This window comes from Alternaria dauci, chromosome 7, assembly GCF_042100115.1.
Source record: "Alternaria dauci strain A2016 chromosome 7, whole genome shotgun sequence".
In the NCBI taxonomy this organism is placed as follows: Eukaryota; Fungi; Ascomycota; class Dothideomycetes; order Pleosporales; family Pleosporaceae; genus Alternaria; species Alternaria dauci.
Genome location: NC_091278.1, coordinates 1,141,837 through 1,169,726, shown reverse-complemented (window position 1 = coordinate 1,169,726; position 27,890 = coordinate 1,141,837). Strand labels below are relative to the sequence as shown.

Below are 27,890 nucleotides of genomic sequence, written 5' to 3'. Positions count from 1 at the left end.
CACAAGACAGGATGATTCCCATGTTCGTCTTCCTCACCGCCATATTAAACCCCTCACGATATGCCACTAACACAGCGCTTCAGGTGGGATAGTGCTGACCCAGATCGCGCACCTCCGCCGCTGCCTCTGAACCCAGGCTCTCCTACTCTCGGCGTTCGCCCAAACACATCTGCAGCCATCATGAAGGCGGCGAAGGCGCTAGAGGAGAAGGCGCGAGAGAGTTTACCAGCGAGCTCATACACTACTAACCCCATGCCACAGAAGTTGCAGACGTCTGCAGAGCGATCTCTGATCAAAGGCACACAGCACAAGCGCATGCAGTCATTACAGCCGGGCAGCGTTCGCGATCTGCGCAGCTACCTTGACAACCGCTCACCTGAGCGCACCTACCTCGATACACGGTCGCCGGAGCGGTCACCCGACCGCGATCGACCATCGAGTAGGGGAGGACGGCCCGTGTCAAGGGACTATGAGAGGGACTACTTTGGGAAAGATGCCGACGTGAGCCCTATGCGACAACTCACTCCTACGCCGGCATCACGATTCGAGATCAAAGACACACCTGCCCTGCGGCCTAGCCAGCGGGCCATCCTGGGAGAGAACACCCCCCCTTCTGCCACCATGCAGGCCTTGCAGAGCATGACCATTCCTCAACACATGCTTGACCCGCCATTATCGAACATCACCAACCGCTCGGCGCACTCTTCACCGGCGGCTACACCGGCACCAGCCCCGGCGACTGCGCCAGTCCATGGACCACCACCGCCGCAGAATTTCGACAACATCGCTATTCAGCTCATGAGCATCAACAACATCGTCTCGAGCCTGCAGAAAGACATGTCGCAGCTCAGCCGGCGGAGCAAGGACAACGCCACCGATCTTATCAGCTTGAAGGAGGCCACCAATACTCGTGACGAAGATATCCGCAAATCGCTCAAGGATCTCCTCGCCACCATGTCACAAAAGCAGCAAGCTCAAGCTGCGGCAGCCATGAATGGCGACAACTCTCGGTCTAGCAGCCTCAACCTACAAGATCCTCATATGACCCCAACGAAGCAATTCACTTTCCCTCGTATGGCGTCCACCAGCCCCTGGGCAGATGAGCGGATCGGAAGCCCGAACCCATACTCTGTTGAGGGAGCTGCTAGCGTCGCAATGCTGGAGAAGATCATACGCGAGATGGTAACCAAAGACGGCCAAGAGCGTCTGGTAGCGAGCCTGCAGAAGCTGGTCGACAAGGCCACAGGAGAGACTGCCAAGAAGGTCACTGAGCTGGCCGAGTTCGTCAAGCAAGGCTCAGCCGGTGGCTTTATGAATCCAGCAGCTGCCGGATCGGCGTCGTTTGAACCGTCTCCAGGATCTGGTGCCTTGACGCGAACGATATCCGCCGATAGCAAAGCCTACTCTAGCCCAAAGGCTGCCGATTTTGTGAGTGAAGAGATGCTAAAATTCCTCCGTAAGATCAAGGATAGCGTCGCCGAGTCAGGTTGTGTCACGATGGCCACCAAGACGCTCATCCAAGACCTCCGGGGTGAGGTCCTCGGCATGGGACGGGAACTGGCTCGCAAGGTTGAGGAAGCCGAACAAGCCAGACAGGCTGAAGCGGGATCTGGTTCGAGCGCCTCTAACGAGGACATCAGCGCCATCGTTCAAGAGGGCCTTGCCAATCTTAAGGAGCACATGGACAAGGTCATGCGCGAGCGGAGACGGCAATCCATGTCATCTGTCGTGACGCGCACCACAGTCGACAACAACGAGGTCTACGACGTTGTCAAGCAAGCGCTGGCAGAGCGTGGCTTGGATCAACCGACACCCCAAGCTGCAGCTGTTGACAAGGAATCGATCATCAGCGCTGTCCGAGAGGCTTTTGACGGTGTCGAGATAAATCCGAATGTCGAAGTGCAACAAGTCGGCTTGGGCAATGATGAGATTCTGCAGTGTCTTCGCGAAGGTCTGCAGGACTTCAATGGTTCTGGCGCTGTTACGAAGGAGGAGATCGAGACCATGCTTCAGGACTCATTGCAGAAGATCCAGCTCCCTCCTCCCATCAATGAGGTCCACGAAATCCGCGAGGAAGTCCTAATGGCCGTGCGAGAGTCTTTGGAGGAACTGAAGCCTGCACTTTCAGCTCAAAATCCGCCCACAGATGCTCTGTCAAGGGAAGTGCTCGAGGAGGTGATTCGTCAAGCGCTTTCTGAGCAACAACATGCTCCAATGGAAGTCGAGATCCCCCAGGAGAGCATCACAGAGGCTGTACAAAGCGCGTCACAAGCTCACAACGATGCTGTCATGGAACGTCTCCAGTCTGTGCTAGATGAGGTGAATACCCAGTTCCAAGGTTTCTCCTCAGCCAACGGGCGTGATACCGAGCAGGTCCTCCAAACCCTTCGTGAGGGACTGGAGAGTCTTCGTACCGACCTACAAGGCTCTGTCAACCAGCCCCGAGAAATCACCCAGGACGGCGAGATGATCGACCTCATCAAGGCTGAACTCGAAAAGTTGCGCGAAGACGTTCAAGGCTACGTTGCCGAAGGTCCTCGTGGAGACCAAGCTTGGAGCCGTGGTGACATGGTAGAATACATCAAGTCTGAGTTCGAGAACCTCCAAGAGAAGCTGAGCTCTCAATTCCTTCCCTCTTCCAAGACCAACGAAGAGATCCTCGCTGCCATCAACGCTGGTTTCGATGAGATGAAGTCACAGGTTGCTCTTCGATCGGAAGACGATGACTCGAACGACGACATCAGCGAGGCCATCAAGCACGAGTTCGATCAGCTGAAGGAAGTTGTTCTTGGTGATACCTCCAGCAACAAGAACGATATCCTTGAGAAGCTTCAAGCCGGTTTTGACGGTCTCCATGCTCTGGTGGGCGAGAAACAGAGTGCGACTACATCCAATGACGACATGCTGGCTTCACTGAAAGAAGAGTTTGAACATCTCCGCGAGACCCTAGCCAGTTCAGTGATGAAATCCGGGGGCGCAGCCGAGAAGGACGACATTGTTGACGCTGTCCGGGAACTCATTGACGGGTTACACACGTCCCAGGAGACCACTTCAAAGGATAACATTGCGCTCATTCGTGGCGAACTAGAGGCCTTGAAGGAATCACTTGGCAATGCCCTTGTACCATCTGGCGACAACGACAAAGCCGAGATGATCATGGTTGTGAAGGCTGCGCTGGATGATATCAAGACGAACCTCAACTCTGCTGGCGTCAACGAAGAACTCCTGGAAGCTTTCCGTGGAGAGCTGGACCTTCTCCGCCAGTCTGATAACGTCACCAGACAACACAACCGGGCCGATACCGAGGAGGTCCTGGAAGCCCTCAAACTGGGTCTAGACGATCTTCAATCGCATCTGGATAAGAAGCTCGACACGCCTGACCGCAACGCGTCTGCTACTAGCGAGATCATGGATGCGATGACAGAAGGTCTTGACGGTCTGAGGGCTGATGTTGCCAAAATCGCAGAGAAGACAATCGACATGAGCGTATCATACGAGATCTTGGATACGCTCAAGGAAGGGTTGAACGCGTTGCGTGACGACATCGATATGCTCAGAAGCGTAAGGCAGGAGACTTATGTCGAAGAAGAATATGTCCCTCTTCCTCCTGCTGGAAATGAGATTGCTCTTGCGAACGAAGCAGCAGGCGGTGAACTAATGTCGCGTGAGATCGTTGAGGAAGCGACGCAAGCAGAGCTTCCGCCATCGCCGTCTCTGCCTCCTCAGCAATCCGCCGACTTGTCGAGGATGGAGCTTATGCTGGAACAAATCCAGGATAAGGTCGAAGCCATGGACAGTGCCAGGGCGGAGCCAGCGCCATCATCCGAATCTGCTGCCGTCGCAGCTGGATCCGCTATGAAGGAGGACCTTGTCGCGATCGAAGAACTCTTGAAAGACGTACAAGCTGCCGTTCTTGTGATGCAAGACCGAGAAACGCCACCACCTGCTCTCGATGGTATCGCCAGAAAGGAAGACACTGATGCCATCGAGACTCTTCTCGCAAACACGAAAGCTAAGATCGAAGAGCTCGTCCTGCCCGACCCAGCGACTGCTGTCACCAAGGAGAACTTGGAAGACGTTGAGATCGTCGTACGCACCACATCCGAGGCCCTGGAGGCGCTCGCGAAGAAGTTCGAAGATGAAGGCGCAACAAAGGCCGACGTTACAGTCATTCAGGTCATTGCCGACGATATCAAGCTTGCTCTTGACGAGATGAAGGCTGCCAAGGCTGACGACGAGACCAATCCTCAAGCGACCAAGGCGGATATCGACGCTGTAACCCTCCTAGTAGATGATCTCAAGGTGAAGCTCGACGACATGAAGATCCCGGATCCAGAAGAGCTTCCTTCAAAGGCCGACTTGGAGCAGCTCACTGGCTTGATCCACGACTTCCGTGATAGCCACGACAAGATGAAAGACACCTACGAGGAGGACATCATGAAAACCGCCACCAACTTTGATGAACGACGCGCTGAAGCTGCTCAGCTCGTGGAGGACATCACTGTGGTCAAGGCCGCCCTGGACGAGATGCGAGAGGAGATCAAGACCAATCTCATCGAAGGCGGTCCCATTGAAGGTCTCCAAGCTTCCTTCAAGACATTGGAGGAAACAATCGGTGCCAACAACGTTACTGCTGATGTCAAGGAACTCATGGAGATCCTTGCGAGAGAGTTCGAGCGCGCTCACGGATCCATTGAGGGCCTCCAGAATGACCAAGCAGAGAAGTCGGCACTTCATCTCGAGAAGCACGACGAAGTCAAGGACGCGATTGTTGCTGGCTTCACAGAAAGCCTAGAGGACAAGTTCAACACCCTCATGGCCAAGTATGACGACGCTCAGCTCCTAGCCGACGAACTTGCAAAGGTCATGAAGGAGAAGTCAGAAGAACAAGAGAAGATGCTCGAGAGCACAAAGGCAACTGCTGACGAGCTTCGCCTGACCATCGACACTCTCGGCGCTACTATTGCGGGCATGAACGATCGATTCGAAGGCGCCACCTCCCAGTTTGAAGGCGCCTCTACCCAGTGGACGACCGACTCCTCAGCCGTCATCAGCAAGGTGGACGAGACTCTTGCGAAGTACGAAGAGCAGAAGCTTGCATTGATGGCAAAGCTTGATGAGCAGACGCTTGAAACCATCGCGAAGCTTGAAGAGCAGAAGATGGAGTACATTGCCAAGCTTGAGGAGCAGAGGAATGAGACCATCACCAAGCTTGAAGAGCAGAAGAACGAGACCATCACCAAGTATGAGGAACAGAAGCTCGACGACAAGACTGAGCATTCCCACACTCGTGATGAGATCAAGAACGTCGAGAACATCTTCAACAACCTCCAGGACAACATTACTGAGTATCATCCTAAGTTCATGGTTGCCTTGCACGAGATTGAAGCATTGGTCAAGGCCCACTACGAGCACGCGCAAAAGACCAAGGAGGAGGCAGACGAGAACGTTCGTGCTTGGAACGAAGAAGCCAGGGCTCGTTCCGAAGAGTTGCAGATGCAGTTTGCCAATCTACCGAAGCTTCTTCCAGCGCCAGCTCCAGCTATCGAGCTTCCGGAGAAGTACGACGATGCACCTGTCCAAGAGAAACTCGACAAGCTGCTTGCAATCGAGCCACCGCCCAATTACGATGACGGCGCGGTGCACGAGAAACTGGACAAGCTCCTTGGTCACGCTGATGAGGCTGGCAAAGCAGCAGGGAATCTTGAGAAGCTGGATGAGATCCACGCCCAAGTCAAGATAACCGCTGCAGAGCTAAGCGACTTCGTTGCCAAGCAGACGCAATTCATCACTGACGGCAATGAAGCCAAGGAACGCGAAGCGGAGGAACTTGGCTTGCTCATTGAGCGACGAACGACTCAGAAGGAGCAGCTCGAGATCGACTTGGAAAGCTTGCGAGCCGAAAAGGCGACACAGAAGGAGCAGCTCTTTGCAGACATTCAAGAGATGAAGGCCGAAAAAGAGCGTGTCGTGCAGGAACTGAAGGAAGAGAAGGAACGTGTCATGGCCGAACTGCAAGAAGAGAAAGACCGCACCATGGCCGAGCTGAAGGAGGAGAAGGACTCGCTTCTTGCTGCCGTCGCCAGTCTGCAAGCGGAGCGCGAGAACCTTGCCAATCAAAAGGTGCGCCTCACTGGTGAGGTTTCGTCTCTTCACACTGCGCTTGACATTCGGCGAGAAGAGCTGCACTTCATGGACACCAAGGCCGATGCACTGGAGCGTCGCATCTTGAACGGTATCATGGATCATTCCCGTGCTCTTATGATGACCAAAGGTGGATCGAAGGGTGGTTCCAAGCTCAAGAAGCGTATGAACGCAGACACTGGGAACGAGGACGCCAAGGCCATGCCACCTCCCAGCACTGCAGCAAACGGCCTCTCTCTTGCGCTCAAGCCTCGCCCTGCTATTCGTCGTGGAGCACCCGCCAACCCAGCACAGCGCCGCATCCTGTCCCTCAGTCAAATCAGCGGCAACGCGCCCACTGGAGCTCAGGCTTACCCTACAAGTACGACGCCGGCTAATAGCAAAGCTGGCGGACTGGGGCGCAGTCACTCTGTCAAGACGAGCAACTATTCTCGGAAAGGTTCTTGGGGCGGTCGTCCGAGCGCCGTTGTTGCCAACAAGGAGAACGGCGTTCTGCCTGAGGAGGATGAGCACGAGTCAGCGCCGATCTCTCACGCCACCATCGAGGAGGATGCGCAAAGTGAGACCGGCACTGAGCGTCGCTACAGTCTCGACAGCCGCGACTATGCTGAAGGCGAGACACCAGGCTATGATGGACGCTCCAGCTTCGGCGGCACAGGTAGCGAGTGCACATACGCTTCTGGTTCATCCTACATGACCGGTAGCGACATTGATCATGACCGCCGCACCTCGTATGGCGCGCAATCGGCGCGCTCTGCTGCTCGTGGCGAAGAGCCCATCGACGAGGAAGGGTCGGTGTATTCCGACGACGACGAAGACAATGAGCCCACGGCTACCATCGACCCGTCGGACATCACTGGCTCCGAGATCTCGACTGCCACCACCGAACACGACGTCGACCTGCCAACCCAATCAGAAATCGTTCGCGCTGTCGATGCCGTCCGGGAAGAGATGAAAGAACACTACTCTCCACCGAGCGACTCCGGGGTTGGCACTGATCTGCCTACCGCCGACCTTGGTAACTCCTTGGTCGACGCGGACTATTTCCGACGCCAGGCTGAGGAGGAGGCGAGCACTGTAGGGTAGACTAACATTCACCAAATCTGTTAACGACTACTGAGGTGCACACGCTCTGGTGTCTCGCTCCGTGTCTTTTGGTTTGAAGCTTCGACTCGCCCTCCCAGGGTTTTAGAGTTGGTGTCGCCGACTGATATGTTGAGCTTGACAGTGACGTGTTCCCCAGAATCGCAATGCACGATTGATGGCTTATGTGTACATGCCCTGGCACGATGGAGTTTGGTAGGCTTTGGGTGTTGTTGGTTCGATGAGGGTTCATGGGGAACGATTGGTTCGACGCGCGTTCAGGAGTGTTGAGATTTCCACTCGGAGTTTGTTACGTGAGGTCACACAGGCGCTTGGGGAAGCTACTGGCGGATATGCATTTGGATTTCTTGGCCTGGAGTTTGTTTGGTTACCTTGCTGGAGTAACATTGCTGATTACATACATGTTCTTGTTTATGACTTTAGTCGATGCGTAGGCTCATCAATGAGCGTAATGAAACGATCGCCTTCGTTCTTTGTACCAATTGCCATGACAAAGTGTCCATCTCCTTGCCCGAGCTACTGTTGCATGACCATTATTGTGTGTGCCGACGAGAATGTAGCACTGCGCCCGTAAGGTGTCTGGTCGTTACTCCTCCCTTCTTCGCAGTCTTTTGTTCTGCTTCCTCATCTTTTTCTTCTTCTTCCTCGTCCTTGGCCCCTTCCTTCTCATGTTCACTCTTTGCGCTCAGATCAGCGTCATAATCCGGCCTTACGACCTTTATGTCCTTCTTCGCGAGTGCGGATTCGATCAGTGGTGCTGAAGCCAGCAAAGCGTTGTATTGATCAATCGTAAGTGAGATACCCTGTGTGTAATGGCCGTCAGTAATCTCTTAACATCTAAACACGCAGGAAGGAAGATAGAATGCAAGCAGTCTAGGTCATTGCCACATACCTTCTTTCCCGGCCTCGTCTCTCCAGAATCGGTAACATAGTACTCTCGTATGCTAACTAGTGTACTCTTGTTGAAGTCGCTTACGGTCACGCGTCGTTTCCCGCTGGCATTTAGCTACAGTCTCATTAGTACTGTCCTCTTCGTTTCTTCGCTCTATCCCCTATTTCTTGTATGACTTACGCCAACATATGCATCACCGTTTTCGTCCGTCTTGAGCTCGGGCACCACAGGTACAGAGTCATCGTCGTTGTCGTCTCCGGCCTTGTTCTTCTTGCTCGCGCGCGGCGCGTTGTTGTCGTCTGCGTCGGGTGAAGAACGTTTCTTTGGGAATGATTTCTTGAATGTGCTGCCTCCTCGGGCGCCACCGCGTTTGAATCCGGCCATTGTGTGTTGGGTCGTGTAGATTGGGATGTGGAGCGTGGATGATTGCAGTTTGACGGGCCGCGCTGGTCCTGGCAATGACGCAGGCCGGACGTGTCGCGCTAACGTGACGCGCTAGACACACGGTCATGTGACTATGCGTTGCTTGAGTTCTAGAGTCGCTCCATCACAACAATTCCTGTCTTCATTGTTCTTGTACTACCCGAGCGAGTGTCGAGCTATCTAATCTATTGCTAAAGAATTGGTAATCCCTACATGGCATGTATCACTTCATCCTCGTTCTGTGCCGCACGTGCTTCACTCCACGGCCGTGAAGGGCGTATCTGCTGCACTCTGGACGGCTTCTCCAAACTCAACGGCCCAGATATCTCGTTTTCAAACTCGCACGAAATCCTGCCCTCTTGACTGAGAACCGAGTCTGCACGTCCCATCTCGATATCTGTGCCCACTGACGCTCGCCCGTCCGCGTATTGCTCGATCAAGATCGATGGTATGCACGGGTCATACATAGTTGGTACGCGACTGCGTGAAGAAGGTGGAACGATAGCGATATATCCATGACCCATGCCGAGTGCCGATGCCGTGGGTTCAAATGAGCAGCTCTCCTTCTCTCGGGCACGACGGCATGCATCAATTGTTGCCGTAATGAACGCGATCAAGAAGAGAAACCAGCCCGCGCCGGCTGCGATGGTGTAACCTCGGCTGAGATCAACCAGCATCGCGAAGGTTGTGAGGTCTGGAGAGGTAGCCGTGTCGACGCGTGTTTCCCGGAAGGTTTCGAGGTTCGTGCTGAAGCTAAGAGATATCCCTAGGGTTACAGCCATCGCACACATACAGATGCATTCGGTAGGGATAATGACCGATGAGGCTATGCGCATACGTGGGAATACATTCGTCAGGACGATGATTATGCCGGCGAGTGAAGCAAAGGCAGCCTGTATTGTTAGTACGATTTGATAGACGGATGGCAGATTACGCACACAAGCGATCGATATCCAGACTTTGATGGCTTCATTTCTAACAGTGACGAAGTAATCCTTCCAAAGCTGCGCCACCTGCGGTTCTGGCTGGACCTTCTCGAGGGTCTCAGTACCACGGCTATTGATATCGCGAATGATAAACTGAGCTAGATCAAATGGTTAGGACCTTTATTGGTATTTTTAATTGGGGGTGTGGAATGCTTACACCAAGCACCTGACCCCAGCGACCCCAACGCTATGATGAGGGCGAGGACCCTCAATGACAGTAGGATCGATTTGCCATATCCCATTCTCGTACACGAAGCCAACGAAGTAAGGAGCGTGAAATGAGTGTAAAGTATAAGCACAGTCTAGCTGGCTGCTGCTCACAGAGCGCTGGATGAAAATAGGTGGTGTCTGAACGAGTGAGTGGTAGACACAGACCGAAACCCCTTGCTCAAGAGCGGATGAGGCATGGTTATCATGCAAATGTCATATCACAGAAGTAATCGGGGCCTCAGGGGCCGAAAGCCTTGTTGTGATGCCTCGTGCAGCTGGAGGGGGATCGGAAACAACCTAGGTGGTTGGTTGTGCCTTAGCATGCAGGCACACCTGATTCAGAACCTTCGACGTTGACACCCCACAACATATCCCACGCGAAGCTCTACTCGCCGACGCGTACCGGGCACAAGGTAAGAAACCTGGCTGAAGCACTGGTCTCTGTATGTGCCCTTGCCTCTAGCCTCGCAGCTCGTTGTTCAAGCGTTCGAGCCGTTGGGGCATGGTGACTGGCCAGCAAAACCGAGGATGCTCCACGGAACGTCGCGATCCGCCATACAAAAGATGCATCCACGCGCATTGACGGTGCTGGCGTCCCGATAATTGGGAACGGCTGGGGTCATGCTTGTTTCTCCACGTGTTGATGGTGTTGAGACAGAACCTGAGGCACCAAGGCGTCACCGTTGCCAGGCTGAAACAAACATCATACCCGGGAACTGAACCAAGGCTTCCCGGGTCGTTCCGTCGCCATGTCACTCGGCCGCACGCACTGCAAGAGGTGAAATCGGCTCTGACATCCGGCGAAGCTCCAAGCGCGACATCGTGTCGGATACGCTAAATCGCTTCGGGGTTCGGGCAATTGACATCCGGAGCGATCCCGAGCGCCAGCTTAAGAGCACGCCTTCATGGGGTAAAATCGAGCACCCGACCTAGACAGCTAGCCGAAAGACGTCCGATTTCTCTTCGATGGCGTGAGAGCGCAGAACAAAGGGAAGATGACAGAGTCATGTACATACGCACTCACATGAACGCATGGTATTCGGCCCATGCATCACGATGCTGCGACAGCAACAGGAATTTGTATTAGTCCTGCCCCCAGTCAGCAAGCCCACAGGAAAGACAGTTTTACACAGATTTCTCCGATCTCTGTATCCGAATTCACTCTGCGCCTTTGGAATCGTTTTGAGATCGATGCGCCATACTCAGCAGAAATGGAGACGTGCATTCAAGAAATGCAGAGTGGGGCGACGCGAAGAAAAGCAATCGCCGCCGAAGCTAGCCTCTCGGCAACGACGTAGTTGGGTCGGCCATCCTTCATACAGAAGCCATCATCACTTGTACCCGCTCTCCCCTCTCTCGCCAAGACGAAATGCGGAGAACGGTTGGAGAGGACGGTAGCATTGCGGAGGGCCCGTCACGAGGTCGTGATGGAAGCCCGATGTTCTCCCGAATGACGTTGATTAATCGTGAGCGCATGTAAAATTTTCGGGAGTATTTAGCCTTGCGTGATTCCAAGAGTTGCAATCATCTTGTCCAAGACGGAGGGTTTGCAAGATGAGGTACTCCAGTGCAGTTGCGGTGAGCTTTGCTCTGCTGCCAAATCTAGCAGTTTCGCAAGGGTACACCAACGAGTCAGAAGTCCCGTTGTATGGACTTAGTCCGCCAGTATATCCCAGCCGTAAGTACTTTGACCATATCGAAAAGTCAACAAACTGACGGTATTCAGCTGTCGGTAATGGAACAACTTCATCGGGTTGGGCGTCTGCGTATGCTCGCGCAAAAGACCTCGTGGCTCAATTGACACTAGAAGAGAAGTCGAATCTCACACACGGAGTCACTGGGCCTTGTGTAGGCCAAACGGGCTCTGTCCCCCGTCTCCAGATTCCAGAGTTATGCTTTGCGGACGCTCCTGCAGGTGTGCGAGGACAGGAGTTTGTATCATCGTTTCCAGCTGGCATTCATCTTGGAGCCACCTTCGACAAGGATCTGATGCTCAGGTACGGCCATGCTCTTGGTAGAGAGTACAGAGGCAAAGGGATCCATGTTGCCCTCGGCCCATTCATAGGCCCTATTGGAAGAGTTGTACGCGGCGGCAGGAACTGGGAAGGTCTTGGTTCTGGTAAGTGATCCTGTACGAACTGCAGGTGAGACGTATACTAAGTTCCTACGTCTACATTAGACCCGTATCTTGCCGGCATTGGCGGTGGGCTTATCACTAGAGGCACTCAAAAGGAGGGCGTGATTGCTACACCAAAGGTATGCAACATTGCTGGGATGATATGAATTAGAAGCTGACAGCATCAATAGCACTGGCTTGCACAAGAACAAGAGTATAGACGACGCCCCGGTGATGAGGGTGAGGCAGTCTCCTCGAACATAGACGACCGTACGCTGCACGAGCTCTATGCTTGGCCATTTATGGACGCCCTGCGCGAAGGAGCAGGCTCACTTATGTGTTCATATCAGCGTGTGAACAACTCCTACGGATGCCAGAACAGCAAGCTTCTCAATGGCATCTTGAAAGAAGAGTTGGGTTTCGAGGGCTTTGTCGTATGTACTGTACCGAATGTTACTGAAACATCGCTAACAGTCTCTAGGTTTCTGACTGGGACGCACAACATGCTGGTGTTGCTTCAGCAAATGCAGGTCTTGACGTAGTGATGCCAGTCCCCAAATTCTGGGGCGATAATCTCACCGACGCTGTCAACAACGGATCTGTAACAACGGAGAGGCTGGACGACATGAACACCCGACTTCTCGCAGCCTGGTTCTATCTTAACCAGGACGAAGGATTCCCGGAAAACGCTGTATATCCATACAACGTGCAACACGAAATTGTGGATGTACGCGAAGATCATGCGTCACTCATCAGAGAGATTGGAGCTGCCGGAACCGTGCTGGTTAAGAACGTCAACAACACCCTGCCACTTCGTAATCCTCGCTTCCTGAACATCTACGGCTATGATGCTGAAGTAAAGGCTCAGCCTTGGAACAACCCTTCCCGCTTCGGTGGCGGCTACGAGGAGAACTTTGGCTGGAATACACTCAACGGCACTCTCATCACAGCAGGTGGATCAGGCTCGAGCACTCCGCCGTACGTGATCAGCCCCTTCAAGGCCATCCAAGATCGTATCATTGCAGACCGCGGAACACTGCGATGGGACTTCTTTGGTGTAAACCCAACTGTATACGCCAACGCTGATGCATGTCTCGTCTTCATCAACGCTTACGCTTCAGAGAGCTTCGACCGCACTTCCCTCACAGACGAGTTTAGTGACCAGCTCGTCAACAACGTTGCTACCAACTGTTCAAACACGATCGTTGTGATTCACAATGCCGGTATCCGCACTGTCGATGCGTGGATCGACCATCCAAACGTCACCGCTGTTCTCTTCGCCGGCGTCCCTGGCCAGGAAAGTGGCAACGCCATCGCTGACGTCTTATACGGCGATGTGAACCCTTCTGGTCGTCTACCATATACCGTCGCGCAGCAAGAGTCTGATTATGGCCATTTGCTCAACGGAACTGTTGATCATTCCATCCCAGCTTTCTTGCAATCAGACTTTACAGAGGGTCTGTACATCGATTACCGCGCTTTCGATGCGCAGAACATCACACCACAGTATGAGTTTGGTTACGGCCTTTCCTACACGACGTTTGGTTATGCAAACATGACGGTTGAACGTGTAGCGAACGCGAGTCTCTCTGCTTTCCCGTCGTCATCCGTGCCGATTGTACAAGGAGGTCACCCATGGCTATGGCAAGTTTTATACCGCGCCAAAGTCACCATTACCAACACTGGTAAGGTCGCTGGCCATGAGGTGGCACAGCTGTACCTGGGAGTACCCAATGCGCCGCAGAAGCAGTTGAGAGGTTTCGAGCGCGTGGATCTATTGCAGCCTGGCGAAAGCAGAGAGGTTGAATTTGCATTGGACAGGCGTGATCTGAGCGTCTGGAACGTTACTGCTCAGGCCTGGGAACTCCAGAGGGGCAGGTATGCGGTTTGGGTGGGGGCAAGCAGCCGTGACATAAGGCAAGAGGGCGAGATAGTAGTAGAATAAGTCAGCAGAACGAATTAGCAATATCTGATATCGTTACGTGTCATTCTCCAGGTCTTGGTGTCTGCGTTACTTTTCATCGGAGAGCTTCTTTGCGTGTTGATATGGGGCTCAGAAGTTGTGAGTGGCTCATTGTTAATTTGAATCGTCACAGTACCATGGCTCAAGTGCATGGCAACCAAGGTGTTGCGATTGCGCCCACACTTGTTTTCTCGATATTCTTATAAAACCTGTGAAAGGACAAATAATATACCAATTCATTTTCGTTGGTGATACACAGGCCAGTGGCATACAAGCTGTCTAGAGAGCTTGATTCAGACAAACTTGGAGGGGAAAACTTTCACTTTACTTGAATACGCCTTTAACTCCCCGGAAACACGTTCTTCTCGTGCCTGAAGCACAAGAGGCAGTAGTGCACAGACGTGGTCGTCGTTCAGTGAATACTGACGGCCTGCACCTGCTGCTAGTGGACCCTTCTTTCCCAGGCACCCTTCCTGGTTGTATATAAATTCCAGCTCCATAATATTCCGACCCTCCTACCGGTCAAATCAACTCTACTCGACATTTTACAACTCTCTCAACACCCTATCTCTTGATATATTAAACCCAACAATGGTCAAAAGCATTCACTACCCTTTTTCGGAGCGTCTGTTCCAGTTTTCTCCTCCAGTATAGTTACTGATAAATCCTAGGAGGATGTCCGGAAAACCTTCGTAGACATTACACAAACAATCGAGGAACAGCCTGCATTCGAGGACCAGATCGAGGACATATTCCCGCTTTCCGCCTTTCAGGACCTTGGGAAAACGGCGGAAGGTTACATCGAATACACCAACGAATACGGTTCCGTGGAGGACTGGCTAGAAACTCGCTTCGATGATGACGATTTCTTCCAACGTCTAAATCATGCTTGCGAGAGGTATGCCAAGTATGAACACCAGAAGACGTCGGCAGATGGCGAGTTCTTCAAGCTCATGAGAGCTGGGTTGAAGTCAACAGCACATACCTACAACCCTCCCTCTGCCAAAGGAGAGTTCTTCGAGATGGTCAAGGCCGGCATGAGGACTATGAAGTACGCCTACGATCCTCCACCAGTAGATTTGCTTTCGTACCCACCCCCGCCAGACGCACTGCAGAGAGTATACCGGCACATGGGATACCCACCAATCGAGGACATCGTCTTCCTAGACATGGTGGCCTCATTCGAGAATACCTATTTCTTCCGTGCTTGGAGTGAGTCCCATCATTGGACCGAATCCTGGGATGACGAAATTTTGTGCGACTGTTGCCAGGACCCGTACTGGTGGACACCCGACATACTGGACTACCTCGATGTCTCAACAGCTGTTATATACATGTACTAGACCACCAATGGCCTTGGCCGCATCGAAGATATTGTCTTTTGGGATCTGGTCGAGACTGTTGAACAGTGCATGGAGTATACCAACAGCTTTGACAACTGGAACGACACAAAAGTTGCCGCCTTCCGCGAGTTCTCCGCAGTGGCAAACTACGCGTCGTATGTCTGCCCAGACTACCAGTGGTTCCAGCGATATCTTGACCTGCCCGCGGAGCTCCGGGAGGGTATCATGCACGCGTACCTCTTGCTCGAGCGTGAGGCTGGTCGCCTGAGTGAGCACCAGCACTACGACGAGTTCAGCAACCCTTGCTGCAAATGGGAGTATCCGGAGATGCTTGTTGCTTGCGACAACCAAGATATCAGGGTGTTCCCGAAGGCTAGTACAGGACGATGTCCCAAGGGCTGGTTGCCGAACCTGGCGTTCGTAAACCATCAAATGCACGAGGAACTCCTCGTCATGATGCTGCAACGAACAGAGCGGTTCGATCTAAAGTACATGTTCCGCAACACAAACTTCAAGATCGCGACTTGGTTCAGCAACTTCCTCAGGGCGATTCCGGGCGACAGCGGTGCAAACGCGGTGAGGCATCTCAACTTCGCGCACATGCACTGGTTCAATCACGAGCGCGATTCACCGGCTCTGACTAACCCGAGTCTGGACCTAGCTGTCGTTTGCAAGAATTTGCGCAAGCTCGACATGACGTTCCATGTCAGCAAAGTAAGCATATGCAACGATTCCACAAACTACATCCGCATGTCGCGTCCCCTTTCTGAGGTCATCAAGCGCTTCAAGTTGGAGACGATATTCAGCTGTAGTAATCTGGAAGACGTGTATATCGACGGCATATACGTCCGACCATCGCAAGGAGGTGATGCAACAGATTTGGACGTGCTAGAGGACCTTGGCAAGTGGATGATGAAGGGCTTCCTCGTTCAGCGGAATCTGAAGCGCGGCGTCCAAGTCGAATTGGTGCGCCGATGGGGTGCTTGGAGAGGACGTGTGCCCGGGGTCTTGATTACCCTTGGATAACGCCGACATGGCGCAAGTCATGGCGCGCATTGAATTCAGGAACGCGTATGCGAAGGCTTTGACTATGGCTGGACATGCTCTGATTATATAGATGAATGTCATAAGTCTTCTGGCAGGATAGTGGTTAATCCGAGCATACTAACTCTGTAAACTCCTCTCGATAGATGAAGCTCAGGCAAAGTGATTGAGTATTGTTCTCTAGCGTGAATACCGCGGTCGCGTGGTGATCCCGGCTTCTATTTCACATACGAGGTTGGTGCCCGTGGTTCGTCGTCGCACGCTCGTCTGCCATCCATGATCTGGACACGTTCCTGCGATCCCGGAATGTCTGATTCGATAGTGCCTGAGTTGCAGGATCACGCCGAAAGGTTAGCTGTTCGTAGAAGCTTCGAAACGCACGCGTTGTGGGGCATGCAATAGACGCGTCGTCCAATCAGCAGCAAGGTGAAGAGGCTGACAAAGGTGCTAGTGGCATAATCCCTGTGAATCTGGGGTAGCTTCGAGACGGCCATGCGAGCCGCAGCAAGAATCTGATGCTTGCCAGCAAGCCCATATATGCCGTTGATACCCCTCTTCACTTGTCGAGCCCCAACTTTTACACCCAACCTTGTAATCACCACCAACAGCAGTCCATCAACATGTCTTGCCCCGTGATCGGAACCACCAACGATGTCCTCCCACCAAAGCATCCTTCCATCGATCTCGCAAAGGACGGCCAGGTTGTACGTACCGGAAAGTACATCCCCTGCGTTCGAGCCATACTAACACGACGACAGTGCCCGGTAGTAGGAGCAACAACCGACCACCACCACAACCTGCACTCGCACCCTCCGGTCCCCACCCAAGGCAACGAGGCTACGTCATGCCCCGCGCTCAAGAACGCCGTCAAGGAGCCCAAGGCCCAGGAGATGGATGATGCTCTGTGCCCCGTTGTGGGCACCGCTACCACTGTTCTGCCCCCCGACCACCCGGACATGCTCAAGGCGAACGAGGGCGATGTATGTCCCGTCACAAAGGCTACGGTTGGACACCATAAGAATAAGGTGGCTACACATCCAAGCGTAGAGGCGGCGGCCGAGGGCGCTGTATGCCCGGTTACTGGCCAGAAACAACTTGCATGAGATGACGGGAAGTGAAGGAAGGGTGGCGTTTGTGTATATATATACCCTGATGAATACAGCAGGTCAACAAGCCGACATTGGATCGGATATGGCCCCCTTTGTATGCCTCGTCAGTTCTTCTCACTTCTCTAGTTGTGGCAGTGTAACCGCGCCGTAGTCGTAACGTCCCGAACACGCAGTGCAACATTGCCATTTTGGGGGCCATGACAGCACAACCGGTATCCGCTGCACGTTACAATCGTCTCCTTCTTTCACTCCTAGCCAACATAATTACCATGCGTCTTCACATTCTGTTTCTCGTTGCTTTGTTGATCCGTCTGTCCCAGACAGCCAGCATCTGTTACTACCCCAACGGCGACACCAGCACAGACGTCCCATGCGACCCCGACGCGCCCGTCACTCCCTGTTGCGCATCGCGTTCTGCCTGCCTCACAAGTGGACTTTGCGCTAGGGACGCGACCCACGACACTGGCATACGTTATTTACGGAGCGCCTGTACAGATAGATCATGGGCCAGTCCACTCTGTCCTCCATACTGCCAGCTCAATCACGACACGCCAACCAATTCCAGTGCGTACGACTTTCGGGCTGGTAACGTGCAGATTTGGCAATGCAATCAGTTTGGATATGGCACCGAGGCCGAGTACTGCTGTGAGTCGACGAGGGAGGCACAACGGTGCTGCAGCACGGAGACGGTGGTGTTCACGCTGGCCAGCGCTACTCTGGGACCTTATACAGGCGTTGTTAGCGTGACATCGTCCTTGTCTATATCGTCGCCCTCGCTCACTGGTTCGGGCGTGGCGTCGACAACGCTTACGTCAACTCCATCGCGCATCGAGTCCGCAACCCAGAGTTCACTTGACCCAACAGCTGGTGCCCCGGCCGTCTCTCAAGAGAATAGAAACAACAAATCAACCACGATTGGTGCAGGAATTGGTGGGGCGTTGGGAGGATGTTTAGTGAGTGTAGTAGTACTGTTGTTTATCAGGCACCTCAAACGACGTAACCCCCACCCGATCGAGTCTCCAGTCCCCGTATCTGAGGACTAAACCAAGGTGAGGCTCGAACTGCCAGCCGACGAGCCCCATGTAGAGCTGTCGAACCAGAACCAGTCGGCTTGGGAGCTGCCGGCAGAGGAACGGTAGGCGTAGAGAGAAACATGGGAACTGCATGGCCGGCCGGTTGGACCGTGGAAGCTGGAAATCGAGTATCTATACCAGGCTACTTTGTAAATAGCGTTTCCCGGCTCGGACGACTCGAATATTTATAGGGAGTTTTCACAAGGGCGTTGGGGTGGTAGGAAAGGATGGAGTTGTGAAAGTGAACTTTGGAATTATGGCCTGAGTATCTTGATGAATTGTACTGTAGGTAAGGGTCGGATTCTTCTCTTCGTAGCTGTACACAACAGGCCTATACAAATCAAGGAGAACGAGCCCGATACGGCAGTGGTGAGCGCGATGGTTTCCTTCGAGAGCGCCCTGTGTCTTCGCCATCCGAATCTGAGCCTTTTCGCTCGCGCCTCCGATGTCGATCGCGTCTGTCTCTAGAATCCTCGCTTCGATCCCGAGTTCGTTCTGATCGATGGCGACGCTCTTTGTCCTCCGAGTCGTCGCGTAGCTTCAACTTGCGATGTCGGCGGTCGTCGTGCGGACTTTTGTCTCGACTCTTACTCCTGCGCCGTGAGCGCCTATCACGCTCATCGTCTTTCTCGGCATCCTTGATGCGTCTCCTGTCCTTATCATGGTCCCGGTCCCTGGATCTATCTCTCCGGCTATGCTTGTCCTTGCGCTTTGCCCTCTCCTTTTCTTTACGCTTCTGCTTCTTCAGCTTTTTGAGCGCATCGTCTACTTTCTCTTGCTGGCGCTTGATCATAGAATCTCGCATGGGGTCCTCTTCGTCTAACTTCTCCAACAGGCGCCCTAGTTCGATCTCTTCCGGTAGCAGTGGCCGGTCGTCGTCGTCCGAGTCGCTCTCGCTCTCTGTCTTCCTGCGCTTCCTTCTGCCACCATCCGACTCGTGACCCGGGTCGAGGTCAAGCTCTCCCATAGTGTTGTCCCTCATGTCTTCATCGTCCTTGGGTTTGTATCGCGCATGATCTACCCTGATGATGCGGTCCATAATACTCGCTCCACCTAGATTGTCCACGGCCAAGTCGCAACTCCTCTGGTCTTCGTACTTGATCCATGCAAAACCCCGTGACTTTCCCGTCTCCTTGTCGCGCGCCAGCTTGATCCATACCGGCTCGCCGTACTGCGAAAATATGGTGATGATGTCACCTTCTGAAAGTTCAAAGGGCAGGCCGCCAATGTAGATAAAGGCCGTGTCGCGGTAGTCGGTATGCCACGAGCCTTCCGGATTGATGCCTGCCTCGAGTTCGCGCTTGTTGAGCTGCTGGATGGCGCGCACGGAATTCATGGTGGACGCAGTGTAGGCGGCGTGGTAGCGTGGGAGAGGTAAGGAAGGCGCGTTTGGAGGGCGGGTTGAGTGTAGGTCTCTAGTCGACTAGTGTTGAGTAGGCGAATCACATGTGCATCGCGGGTCTTGGATAACGTCTTTTATGCGGTCATCATGTCGAATATGGTGCTGGCCATGTATCCCCAGACTTGTTCTGGTGTGCGCGGAGGTAGCAGAGGTCCGCTGGAACTTTTGAAGCTCGGGCTTGGCCGCCAACAGCAGCAGCAGCATCCCTGCAGAAAAGGTACCAGCGAGCAATGCGGCCAAACAAGCACACCGCAACCCCACTAGACATTCACTCTGTGCCGCACTCGCCTCTCCCCCTCGGTCGCATATCCTGTCAACATCACCCGCACACCATCGCCTAGTCGACGACGCCTCGTGTCACCGGCGACGAAGCTCCGCACCACCTCCGCAATGGCGAGCGCGCGTCGGACCTCCAACTTCCCCACACGCGTCCCCGGCAGCCACGACCGCCCGGGCAGCAGAGACACGGACAAGGAGGAGATATGGAAGCCCATGCTCGACAACATCTCGAGCGGGAAGCGGCTGCCGGAAAAGAGTCTGCTGGTACTGGGTGAGGGCCACAACAGGCAGAATAGGGGACCCAGCTAACGCTCAACCCCAGGCGGAACCCCAGAAACACAGCGCGAGTTCCTCGAGTCGGTGTCGACAGACTCGGCAAACAACCGGAGACCGCCAGACCGGGGCCGGAAGCCGCCAATTGCCAACCAATTCGCCCTGGGCTACACGTACCAAGATGTGCTGGATACCGATCACGAGGGTGTGTACTGTCGCCGACGGTAGAACCCCCAGTCGCTAACAAAGCCAGACACACTTGCCCGGCTTTCGCTCTACCTCCTTGCTAACCCCTCGCCCTCCTTCACGCCCCTTATCAAGCCCTACCTCAACCCGCGAACCCTGCCTCACATGCTTATCGTCATCCTCCTAGACTGGAATCACCCGTGGCTGTGGATACGGCAACTCCGCGACTGGATCAGAGTGCTGCGGTCGCTCATCGTCTCCCTCGACGACAACTCAAAGGTCGTCCTGGAGGAGAATATCCAGACACTGCAAGACAAGGGACGCAACCTGCCGTCCGAAGGCAGCAGCTTGGAGAATGTAAAGATACCACTTGGGCCGGGAGAGTGGGATGAGCCGCTCGGCATACCGTTGTGCGTAGTGTGTCAGAACGCCGACAAGATTGAGACGCTTGAGAAGGAGCGGGGCTGGAAAGAGGAGGAATTCGACTTTATACTACAGTACATGCGCACCATCCTTCTCAAGCACGGCTCAAGCTTGGTCTACACCATGCCTACAGCACCGGGGTCCTTGCAAACACTTATCCACTCCACCCTCGGCATCAAGTCTCTGCTCAAGCAAGAGCAGCTCAGGCACAACGTGACAGATCGTGACCGAGTATTGGTTCCGCCCAACTGGGATTCGTGGGCCAAGATTCGTATTCTACGAGAAGGCTTCGATGTTGAAGGCATTAGCGAGAAATGGAGTGTGGACATTGACATACCCAAGCATATGCGCCCAACCAACGGCCAGGTGTCTACACCCGTCGACGGAGAAGCACAGCCCAATGGCGAAGACACACAGGTTCCAGAAGAGGAGGAGGAGAGTGGCCCGTCAGCGACATCCATCTACGAGGAGACGATCCGCAACCCAGAGTCAGATTACGCACTTTCCAGCTTATCGAAACAAACCGATGGGCTCGAGGTGTCTAGCAAAGATCCGCAAGCCTTCCTTGCTGACCAAGTCAACATTCTTGAACATCTGCGGCGGGAAGATGAGAACGAAGCTGCCATCAAAGCTGCGCGTAAAGAACAAGACCCCTCGGCTTCCAGAACCTGGACCGACGATGCATCAGGAGTTGTCGAAGAGCATATCGGACCTGTACAGTTCAACATGGGTGGTATTCAGGTCAATGCCGATGAGATGGTGAAGAGGCTACAGGTGCGTGTGGACTCTGCATGCTATCTATAGATATACTGACTTCAGTAGGACCGGCAAGCCAACCGATTAGACGAACCCGAGACACCACCCCCCAAAACACAGGATACCAACATCAACGACAACGAGAAGTTGAGGTCCTTCTTCTCAAGCTTGGTCAACAAGGCGCCTTCAAATAGTCCAAGGGGATCATAGAATAGGTCTACTTCTAAATGAGCGCTTTTCAACCATTCTGCCACATGTACTACCTACATGTTTATTCGACGTTTTCGACAACAGTGGCTTTCTTACTGGTTCACGGTCGGCATTAGCATGGTTCTATACCCACAGTGTATTTCCGCACCCGATACAACCTTTTCATTCAATGGGCGCTTTGAGACGATGCACTATATGAGTGGTGTTACTGAGTCTGTCGCCGGCAGTCTCGCATTGTCATGATAGTGAATTCTGAACAGCACTTTACACATCAGCAGCTTGCCATCTTCGTGACTGGAGACACGCAACAAATACTTCAAATCTGCATTTCACGCCAACGTCCACTCAATCCTCCTGCTCATGTCTTCCTCCTCTGCTTCTCTATTCAGCATTTCTCCTCGCATTACTCTTACCATACAGCGAATACAAATCGACTAACGAATCGATTGTCCCGCTAAACCAACCCCTATCTGTGTGCTCACCAAAACCCTATAATGACAGGCAGACGCGTCCGCTGGGCTGACTACCGCCGTCCAGATCGTATTACAGCCGACAACCTGGCTCAAGTACCCGACGGACACTTCAACTGGGGACAGTGGAGGCACATGGCCAATCCACCAGGGATGCAGGGATACTGGAACGAGAGGAGAGGACAATGGAGCTGGAGAAATGGGTACCAGTGGGGCGATGCCAGGGGGAACGGGCGGTATCGCTAAACAGAGGTTCACCAATCATGAAAAAAAAACGAGCCAGGTTACCTTGATTATGTGCGTTCCCAGTTTGCTGTAATCTTTGTATGACGAAACCTAGGATTCCATTTCATTTCTCCAACAACCACTTTACACCATTCAGCGTGTCTTGAACAAACTTGTCGCTCTCTGCCAGCTCCGGATAATTTGTCCAGAACATGTGTCCATAGCCAGCATACAATTCAAATCTCGTCAGCACTCCACTCTCCCTCAAAACTCTATCATAGAGCACCGCTTCATCCCTCAACGGATCCAGACCGCCAACCTGGAAAAACGCTTTCGCCACACCCTTATGCCCGTCGGGGTGATTAAACGGATCCCACAACGGAGAATCACGCTCCGGCGCATAAATCTGCTCAATCGCACCCGGCGCAACACCTTTCAAGACCGGATCATTCACACTCTGCGTGCGAGATTGGTACAGCGGACGTAGATGTGCAGGCACATTTGTATCAGGGAGCAGTGCAGGAACGCAGAGATACTGGCCTGTGATTGGCGGATCGAGTTTTTTGTCTCGCGCGAGGAGAGCGAGGACGGCGGCGATGTTGCCGCCTGCTGATGCGCCGCCGACGAGGAGACCGCGTGAGGGTGTTGCGGCGAGGGTGGTGGTGCTGTGCTTTAGGCTCCAGAGAAGGGCGTCGTAGCAGTCGTGTACGCCGATGGGGAATTTATGCTCGGGTGCTAGGCTGGAGGGAATGGGTGAGCGTGTGAGTTTTTTGTTGGGCAAGGAATGAATGGTGTGAAGAAGTGGGTAGAATGAAAAGAGATGTATATATATGTGTGTGGGTATGTGTGTGTTCTTACCGGTACTCAACATTCACACAAACAGCCCCCAAGTCTCTAGCAAACATCCTACAGTTCAAATCTTCATCTGTCAAGTCGCCCATACTCCAGCCTCCTTCATGGTACATCATGATGAGCGGACTTCCATCTTCCGGCGGACCGGCAACAGGCTGATACACTTTGACGCGGATAGACGCACCATCTCGAGTCGGTACATCATGTAAACTTTCTTTGACAAGATCTGGGATGGGGCCGGGAATCGGGTACAAATGGCGTAGGCGCGAGAGGTGCTCTGCGCGGGATGCGCGGCTGGCGAAAAAGTCGTCGCCGGTGATGTCTACAGGGCGGGACTCGAAAGCCTGTGAGTCTGGTGAGATGACGACTTGTGATTGTCGTTTCTGTTTTGGAACAGAGTCATTGGAGATGGCGGCGAAGCGTCTCGGGACAAAATGTGGAACTGTACTACCTTTCTGTACACCTCGGATACTTCGCCGGACTTGAGGACTTCTTCGCGTGTGAGATGCGCCATACTTGACGAGATACCCTATGAAGCTTGAACACAGCGAGGTAGGAAGTGAGAATAGTTCCGAAGGTATCGTGCTTGCGTTATGAGGATGTTGACGGATGCACAACCTATAAGCTTACGTCATTCAAAACAACTCAATCCAGCTCACAGCACGGTATGAGACGTTCGTTCATTACACCAACCATGTTACGAAAATCGACCTATATACATTGTTGTAGATTAGTGAGACTGTTCATGAGCATACAAAATGAACGCCAAAATTATGTGACAAGTCAAAGTATTAGCATCCGGTATCTACAAGACTACTTTAGAAGAAATGTAAATTACTATCGAGGCCACAAATCACTGCACCCATCATACCCAAACTACTCAGCATCAACAAGCACAGTGCTGTCCTCAACCCTCTTCTCACTCTCCTCTCCAGCCAAACTAGGCTGCACAACCTGCCTGCCTCTCCAACCCTGCATAAGCTTACCCAGCCTCTTCCTAAGACCATACTGCATCCACAACGGCCAGCTCCTTATCCTCGGCAGCAAGAACCACGCAGTCTCTGGCAGCAAGATATGCTGACTCTTGCAACTGAGCACGGCCTTGACAATGCTCTCAGCAACCGTCTCAGGATACAAGAAGCCGCGTGAGTGGAAGCCTTCAAACAGGGCGGTGCGTGTATAGTTTTGTGCCATGAGCACCGTCCTGACCTTGGGTGCGTTGTAGCGAGCGGTGAGCTCGGCGGCGAGACCCTCGTGGAAGGAGAGTGCGGCGGCCTTGGACGAGGCGTAGTCGACCATTGAGGGAGCGGACAGGTAGCCGGCGACAGAGGCGACGGTGACAATCATGCCGTGGTTGTTGGCAATCATGGTGGGAAGGAATTGATGGGCGAGGTAGTAGTGGCTGAACGCGTTGACCTTGAAGGTCAGGTTGATGTCCTTCTCGGTCGACTCGAGGATCGTCTTGCCGCGTGCGACACCTGCGTTGTTGATGAGAACCGTGGGGTTTCCTAGTGTGGAGCGGATAGAGGAGGCGGCCGAGGCGATGGCTTCGGGGGAGCTGAGGTCGCATTTGAAGAAGCGGACGGACGGTGGTGCTGGTGGGTGGTGTGAGCATCTCTTTTCATGTGTCTGGTCTGACAGACTCGAGGGGAAGAGACGTACCTTCATATGTCAAGTCCTGAACGTCGAGGACTGCGACCTTGATTCCCTTTTCGGCCAGTAGCTGTACTACAATCTTGCCAATGCCATCACTGCCTCCCGTCACCACGACAACCTCGCGAGTCCAATCATATTCGTCGCTGGTCCAGTTGTTGGTCACTCGACTGTTTAGCCATGCATTGACAGTACTGACCGCACCCAGACCAAGCAGTGTCTTCAGGCCCTTGAAGACTGTGGCATGGTCTTGGGCGAGGAGGTTGCCTTGCTGGGTGTAGCGCGCGAGGAGGACGAGGGGAAGGGTGAGAGCGGGATTGAAGGCAGTGTATCGGATGAGGCGACTGATGGTATCGCCAGTCACGCCTGCGTGCTCCTGTTAGTAGTGGCCTTTAAGAATGGGAGGCACCGGCTATAAGCGCGTACCTTCACGCGCGAGGCTCCAGTCACTTCGAATTGGCATGGCGACGATAGAGAAAGTTGTTGTTGCTGTTGGGTGCGTGGAACAGTAGGGACGGTAGCGCGTATAAGCTGCAACTAGCAGCAGACAGAGGAGCTTCACATGTCGCGCGTCATCTCCCTTTAAACGGTCCGTCAGTGATTCTCTTGCTCCGTCTTGGTGCTGTGCCACGCCTGCCTGGTGGAGCGGGGTCAGCCAAAACTAGGCTAACGCGTCCCTGATAGCGCGAACAGCCGAGGAACTGCCTCTGCCCATCGTGATACCAGTGCCGCACTGTCCAAGTCATCATTGCAAAGGGAAAAGTACACATGTATGAAATAACCATTATCCACAGCCTTTGAACTGTCGTAACTAAATATATAATCCCAATCCATACGTTCCACGTAGTAGTATATCAAAATCCCGTCGCTACCCAAACAAACGAAACTTTACAAAGTAGCCAAACAATAAGGCCTCCCGTCCTGAACGCCCAATACAGAATCCTCCCACGCTACAAAAACAATACAAGAAAAAAACGTGTGCAACCCAGTCACACCCTCATCTAGAACATGTTCTTCCCACCTTGCTCGTAGTCCATAATGGTACTCTCAGGAGGCGCAACGCTCGTTACCCGGCTGATGCGACTTGATCGTGAGTCGGGACGATTGATCGACATGGCTCCACTCATGACCCTGACTACCTTCTTACTCCTTGTTCCTGTCACCAGCACTTGCGCTGGACAGACCACAATCTCATCCTCGCCTTCGCCGAAATCGTCGCCCTTCTTGACTACTAGTGGGAACAGTACTACCTTGACTACTGCACCACGGGCTTCGAGCTCGTCGTTGGACGTCGTTTCGCCGGACCGCTCGTTCATCAGGGAGGCGTTGAACGTAACCTTGGCCACAAGGTCGCCATTGGTGTCGTACTCAGGCTGCAGTGGCGGCAGCATAATGTACTCTGCGCGTTGAGTCCGCATTTCAATTGATAGTTCGACCGCCAAGCGCATGACGTTGCGCAGTGATTCCTGGATTTGCTTCTGCAGATGCGACGGTGGTGGAAGAAGCGTCGACAGCGTGCTGTAAATCTCGTGCACCACAGCTTCTGTGTCCTGGGCGCGCTGCTGCATAAACGCCTCTCTCTTTGCAAGAAGGGTAAGTGTGATGGCTCGCCATTGTGCCACGGCGCGAGGTGGGCCAACTTCCGACAACGTCTTCTCCAGCGCCTTGAGTTTCTGGCGCTGTTCTCTGTCCATACCGAAAAGGTACCTGGTGAAGACGTACTCCCAGATCATAGTCATGACCACTGACATGAAGACATCCCGACGCCTGACGCGGTCCGCCAGAAGCGCGTCGACATCTGACCCATCGAGAACGGCATTGTCCAGCCTAGTGTCGATCTTTTTCCGCGTTGCCGCATCCAGTCGAGTGTCAGCTGCAATCTCGGACGAAAGGCGACACGCACGCGTATCCGAGAACTTGGAGAACCGGAGTACCCACTGCTGGACATGTTGACACAGTTGTTGGCAAGCGCTGTCAAAGTAGTCCTCATCGCGGACAGTAAGGAAGCTTTCGCTTGGCTTCTTGGAAGCTAGAATCTGCTTCTGGAGGTTCTTGATCTGTTCGCGCGCGGTCGCGAGTTCTGCAGTCAAGCGGTCGATCTCGGCATTGCGTTGATCAAGTGCTTCCCCAACTTCGTCGCGGACGGCGTCTGCCAAACCTCGCTGCATCTGGGTATGCTGGCGGCGAAGTTCCTCCAAATCTCGTTGCGATATTTGCCATTGTTGTTGCATGACCTGGCCTTCTGACTGAAGCTGAGCGTACTGACTGCGAAGGCTCTCCAGCTCCCGTTGTGATGATTGCCATTGCTCATGCACCATTTGTCCCTCGGACTGAAGTTGCCCATACCGTTCGTTTGCCTCATTGGTCAGGTTGCGATTGGCCTCTGTCAGGGCGTTGTTGAGTTGATTCAGGCGTGCAATCTCTTCTTGTAGCCGCTGAAGTGTGTCCTTGAGTTGCGCAATGTCAATGTCCCTTTGGTGAATCTGACGGTCACGTGCGTCGACTTCCTCGGCTACGAGCTGCTCGTCAACCTGTCGCTGGTGTTGTGCAGCCTGCAAGGCCTCCTCAGCTTTGGCCTTGGCAGTTTCTACAGCTTGGTTTTGTGCGGCCAATTGGTCGAGTTGGGTCTGCAGGTCCATGATTTGCATGCTTTGACGTTTGCGCACGCTTGGTGGACGTGAGGGCGAGCTAGGGGACCTTTGGGCTTCCCCCCATGCTTCCTGTAAAACATAGTCAGTAACAGGAAACAAGCTT

At 53.5% G+C, this 27,890-nt stretch overlaps 9 protein-coding genes across 9 annotated transcripts in view; 4 read left to right on the top strand and 5 right to left on the bottom strand.

Moving 5' to 3' along the window:
- Nucleotides 1–11: 11 nt before the first annotated feature.
- ACET3X_007543 (uncharacterized protein) lies at nt 12–7,230 on the top strand (the record flags this gene model as incomplete). Its single annotated transcript, XM_069453701.1, has 2 exons — nt 12–22; nt 84–7,230. The coding sequence occupies 2 exons, from the start codon at nt 12–14 to the stop codon at nt 7,228–7,230; spliced, it is 7,158 nt and encodes a 2,385-aa protein (XP_069304706.1).
- Nucleotides 7,231–7,781: 551 nt separating this feature from the next.
- ACET3X_007542 (uncharacterized protein) lies at nt 7,782–8,524 on the bottom strand (the record flags this gene model as incomplete). Its single annotated transcript, XM_069453700.1, has 3 exons — nt 7,782–8,051; nt 8,141–8,254; nt 8,321–8,524. 3 exons carry the CDS (start codon nt 8,522–8,524, stop codon nt 7,782–7,784), a joined length of 588 nt encoding a protein of 195 aa, XP_069304705.1.
- Nucleotides 8,525–9,176: 652 nt separating this feature from the next.
- On the bottom strand, nt 9,177–9,791 carry ACET3X_007541 (uncharacterized protein; the record flags this gene model as incomplete). The annotated part of the gene is made up of 4 exons (XM_069453699.1): nt 9,177–9,223; nt 9,357–9,456; nt 9,502–9,647; nt 9,707–9,791. 4 exons carry the CDS (start codon nt 9,789–9,791, stop codon nt 9,177–9,179), a joined length of 378 nt encoding a protein of 125 aa, XP_069304704.1.
- Nucleotides 9,792–11,313: 1,522 nt separating this feature from the next.
- On the top strand, nt 11,314–16,207 carry ACET3X_007540 (uncharacterized protein; the record flags this gene model as incomplete). Its single annotated transcript, XM_069453698.1, has 7 exons — nt 11,314–11,437; nt 11,486–11,878; nt 11,939–12,015; nt 12,067–12,309; nt 12,357–13,766; nt 14,510–15,174; nt 15,268–16,207. 7 exons carry the CDS (start codon nt 11,314–11,316, stop codon nt 16,205–16,207), a joined length of 3,852 nt encoding a protein of 1,283 aa, XP_069304703.1.
- A 638-nt stretch (nt 16,208–16,845) lies between these two features.
- On the top strand, nt 16,846–17,328 carry ACET3X_007539 (uncharacterized protein; the record flags this gene model as incomplete). The annotated part of the gene is made up of 2 exons (XM_069453696.1): nt 16,846–16,929; nt 16,984–17,328. The coding sequence occupies 2 exons, from the start codon at nt 16,846–16,848 to the stop codon at nt 17,326–17,328; spliced, it is 429 nt and encodes a 142-aa protein (XP_069304702.1).
- A 1,419-nt stretch (nt 17,329–18,747) lies between these two features.
- ACET3X_007538 (uncharacterized protein) lies at nt 18,748–19,743 on the bottom strand (the record flags this gene model as incomplete). Its single annotated transcript, XM_069453695.1, has 1 exon — nt 18,748–19,743. One exon carries the CDS (start codon nt 19,741–19,743, stop codon nt 18,748–18,750), a length of 996 nt encoding a protein of 331 aa, XP_069304701.1.
- A 327-nt stretch (nt 19,744–20,070) lies between these two features.
- On the top strand, nt 20,071–22,192 carry ACET3X_007537 (uncharacterized protein). The gene is made up of 4 exons (XM_069453694.1): nt 20,071–20,359; nt 20,411–20,566; nt 20,615–21,744; nt 21,793–22,192. The coding sequence occupies exons 1-4, from the start codon at nt 20,200–20,202 to the stop codon at nt 21,934–21,936; spliced, it is 1,590 nt and encodes a 529-aa protein (XP_069304700.1). The 5' UTR covers nt 20,071–20,199; the 3' UTR covers nt 21,937–22,192.
- Nucleotides 22,193–22,755: 563 nt separating this feature from the next.
- Nucleotides 22,756–25,599, bottom strand: ACET3X_007536 (uncharacterized protein; the record flags this gene model as incomplete). The annotated part of the gene is made up of 5 exons (XM_069453693.1): nt 22,756–23,371; nt 23,490–23,850; nt 24,470–25,078; nt 25,146–25,502; nt 25,563–25,599. 5 exons carry the CDS (start codon nt 25,597–25,599, stop codon nt 22,756–22,758), a joined length of 1,980 nt encoding a protein of 659 aa, XP_069304699.1.
- Nucleotides 25,600–26,137: 538 nt separating this feature from the next.
- The window catches only part of ACET3X_007535 (uncharacterized protein), a gene marked incomplete at both ends in the record, with an annotated part of 29,927 nt that continues 28,174 nt past the window's right edge, over nt 26,138–27,890 (bottom strand). Inside the window, one exon of the mRNA XM_069453692.1 lies at nt 26,138–27,856. Within this exon, the coding sequence (XP_069304698.1) occupies nt 26,138–27,856 (1,719 nt within the window). The remainder of the gene's footprint in view (nt 27,857–27,890) is intronic.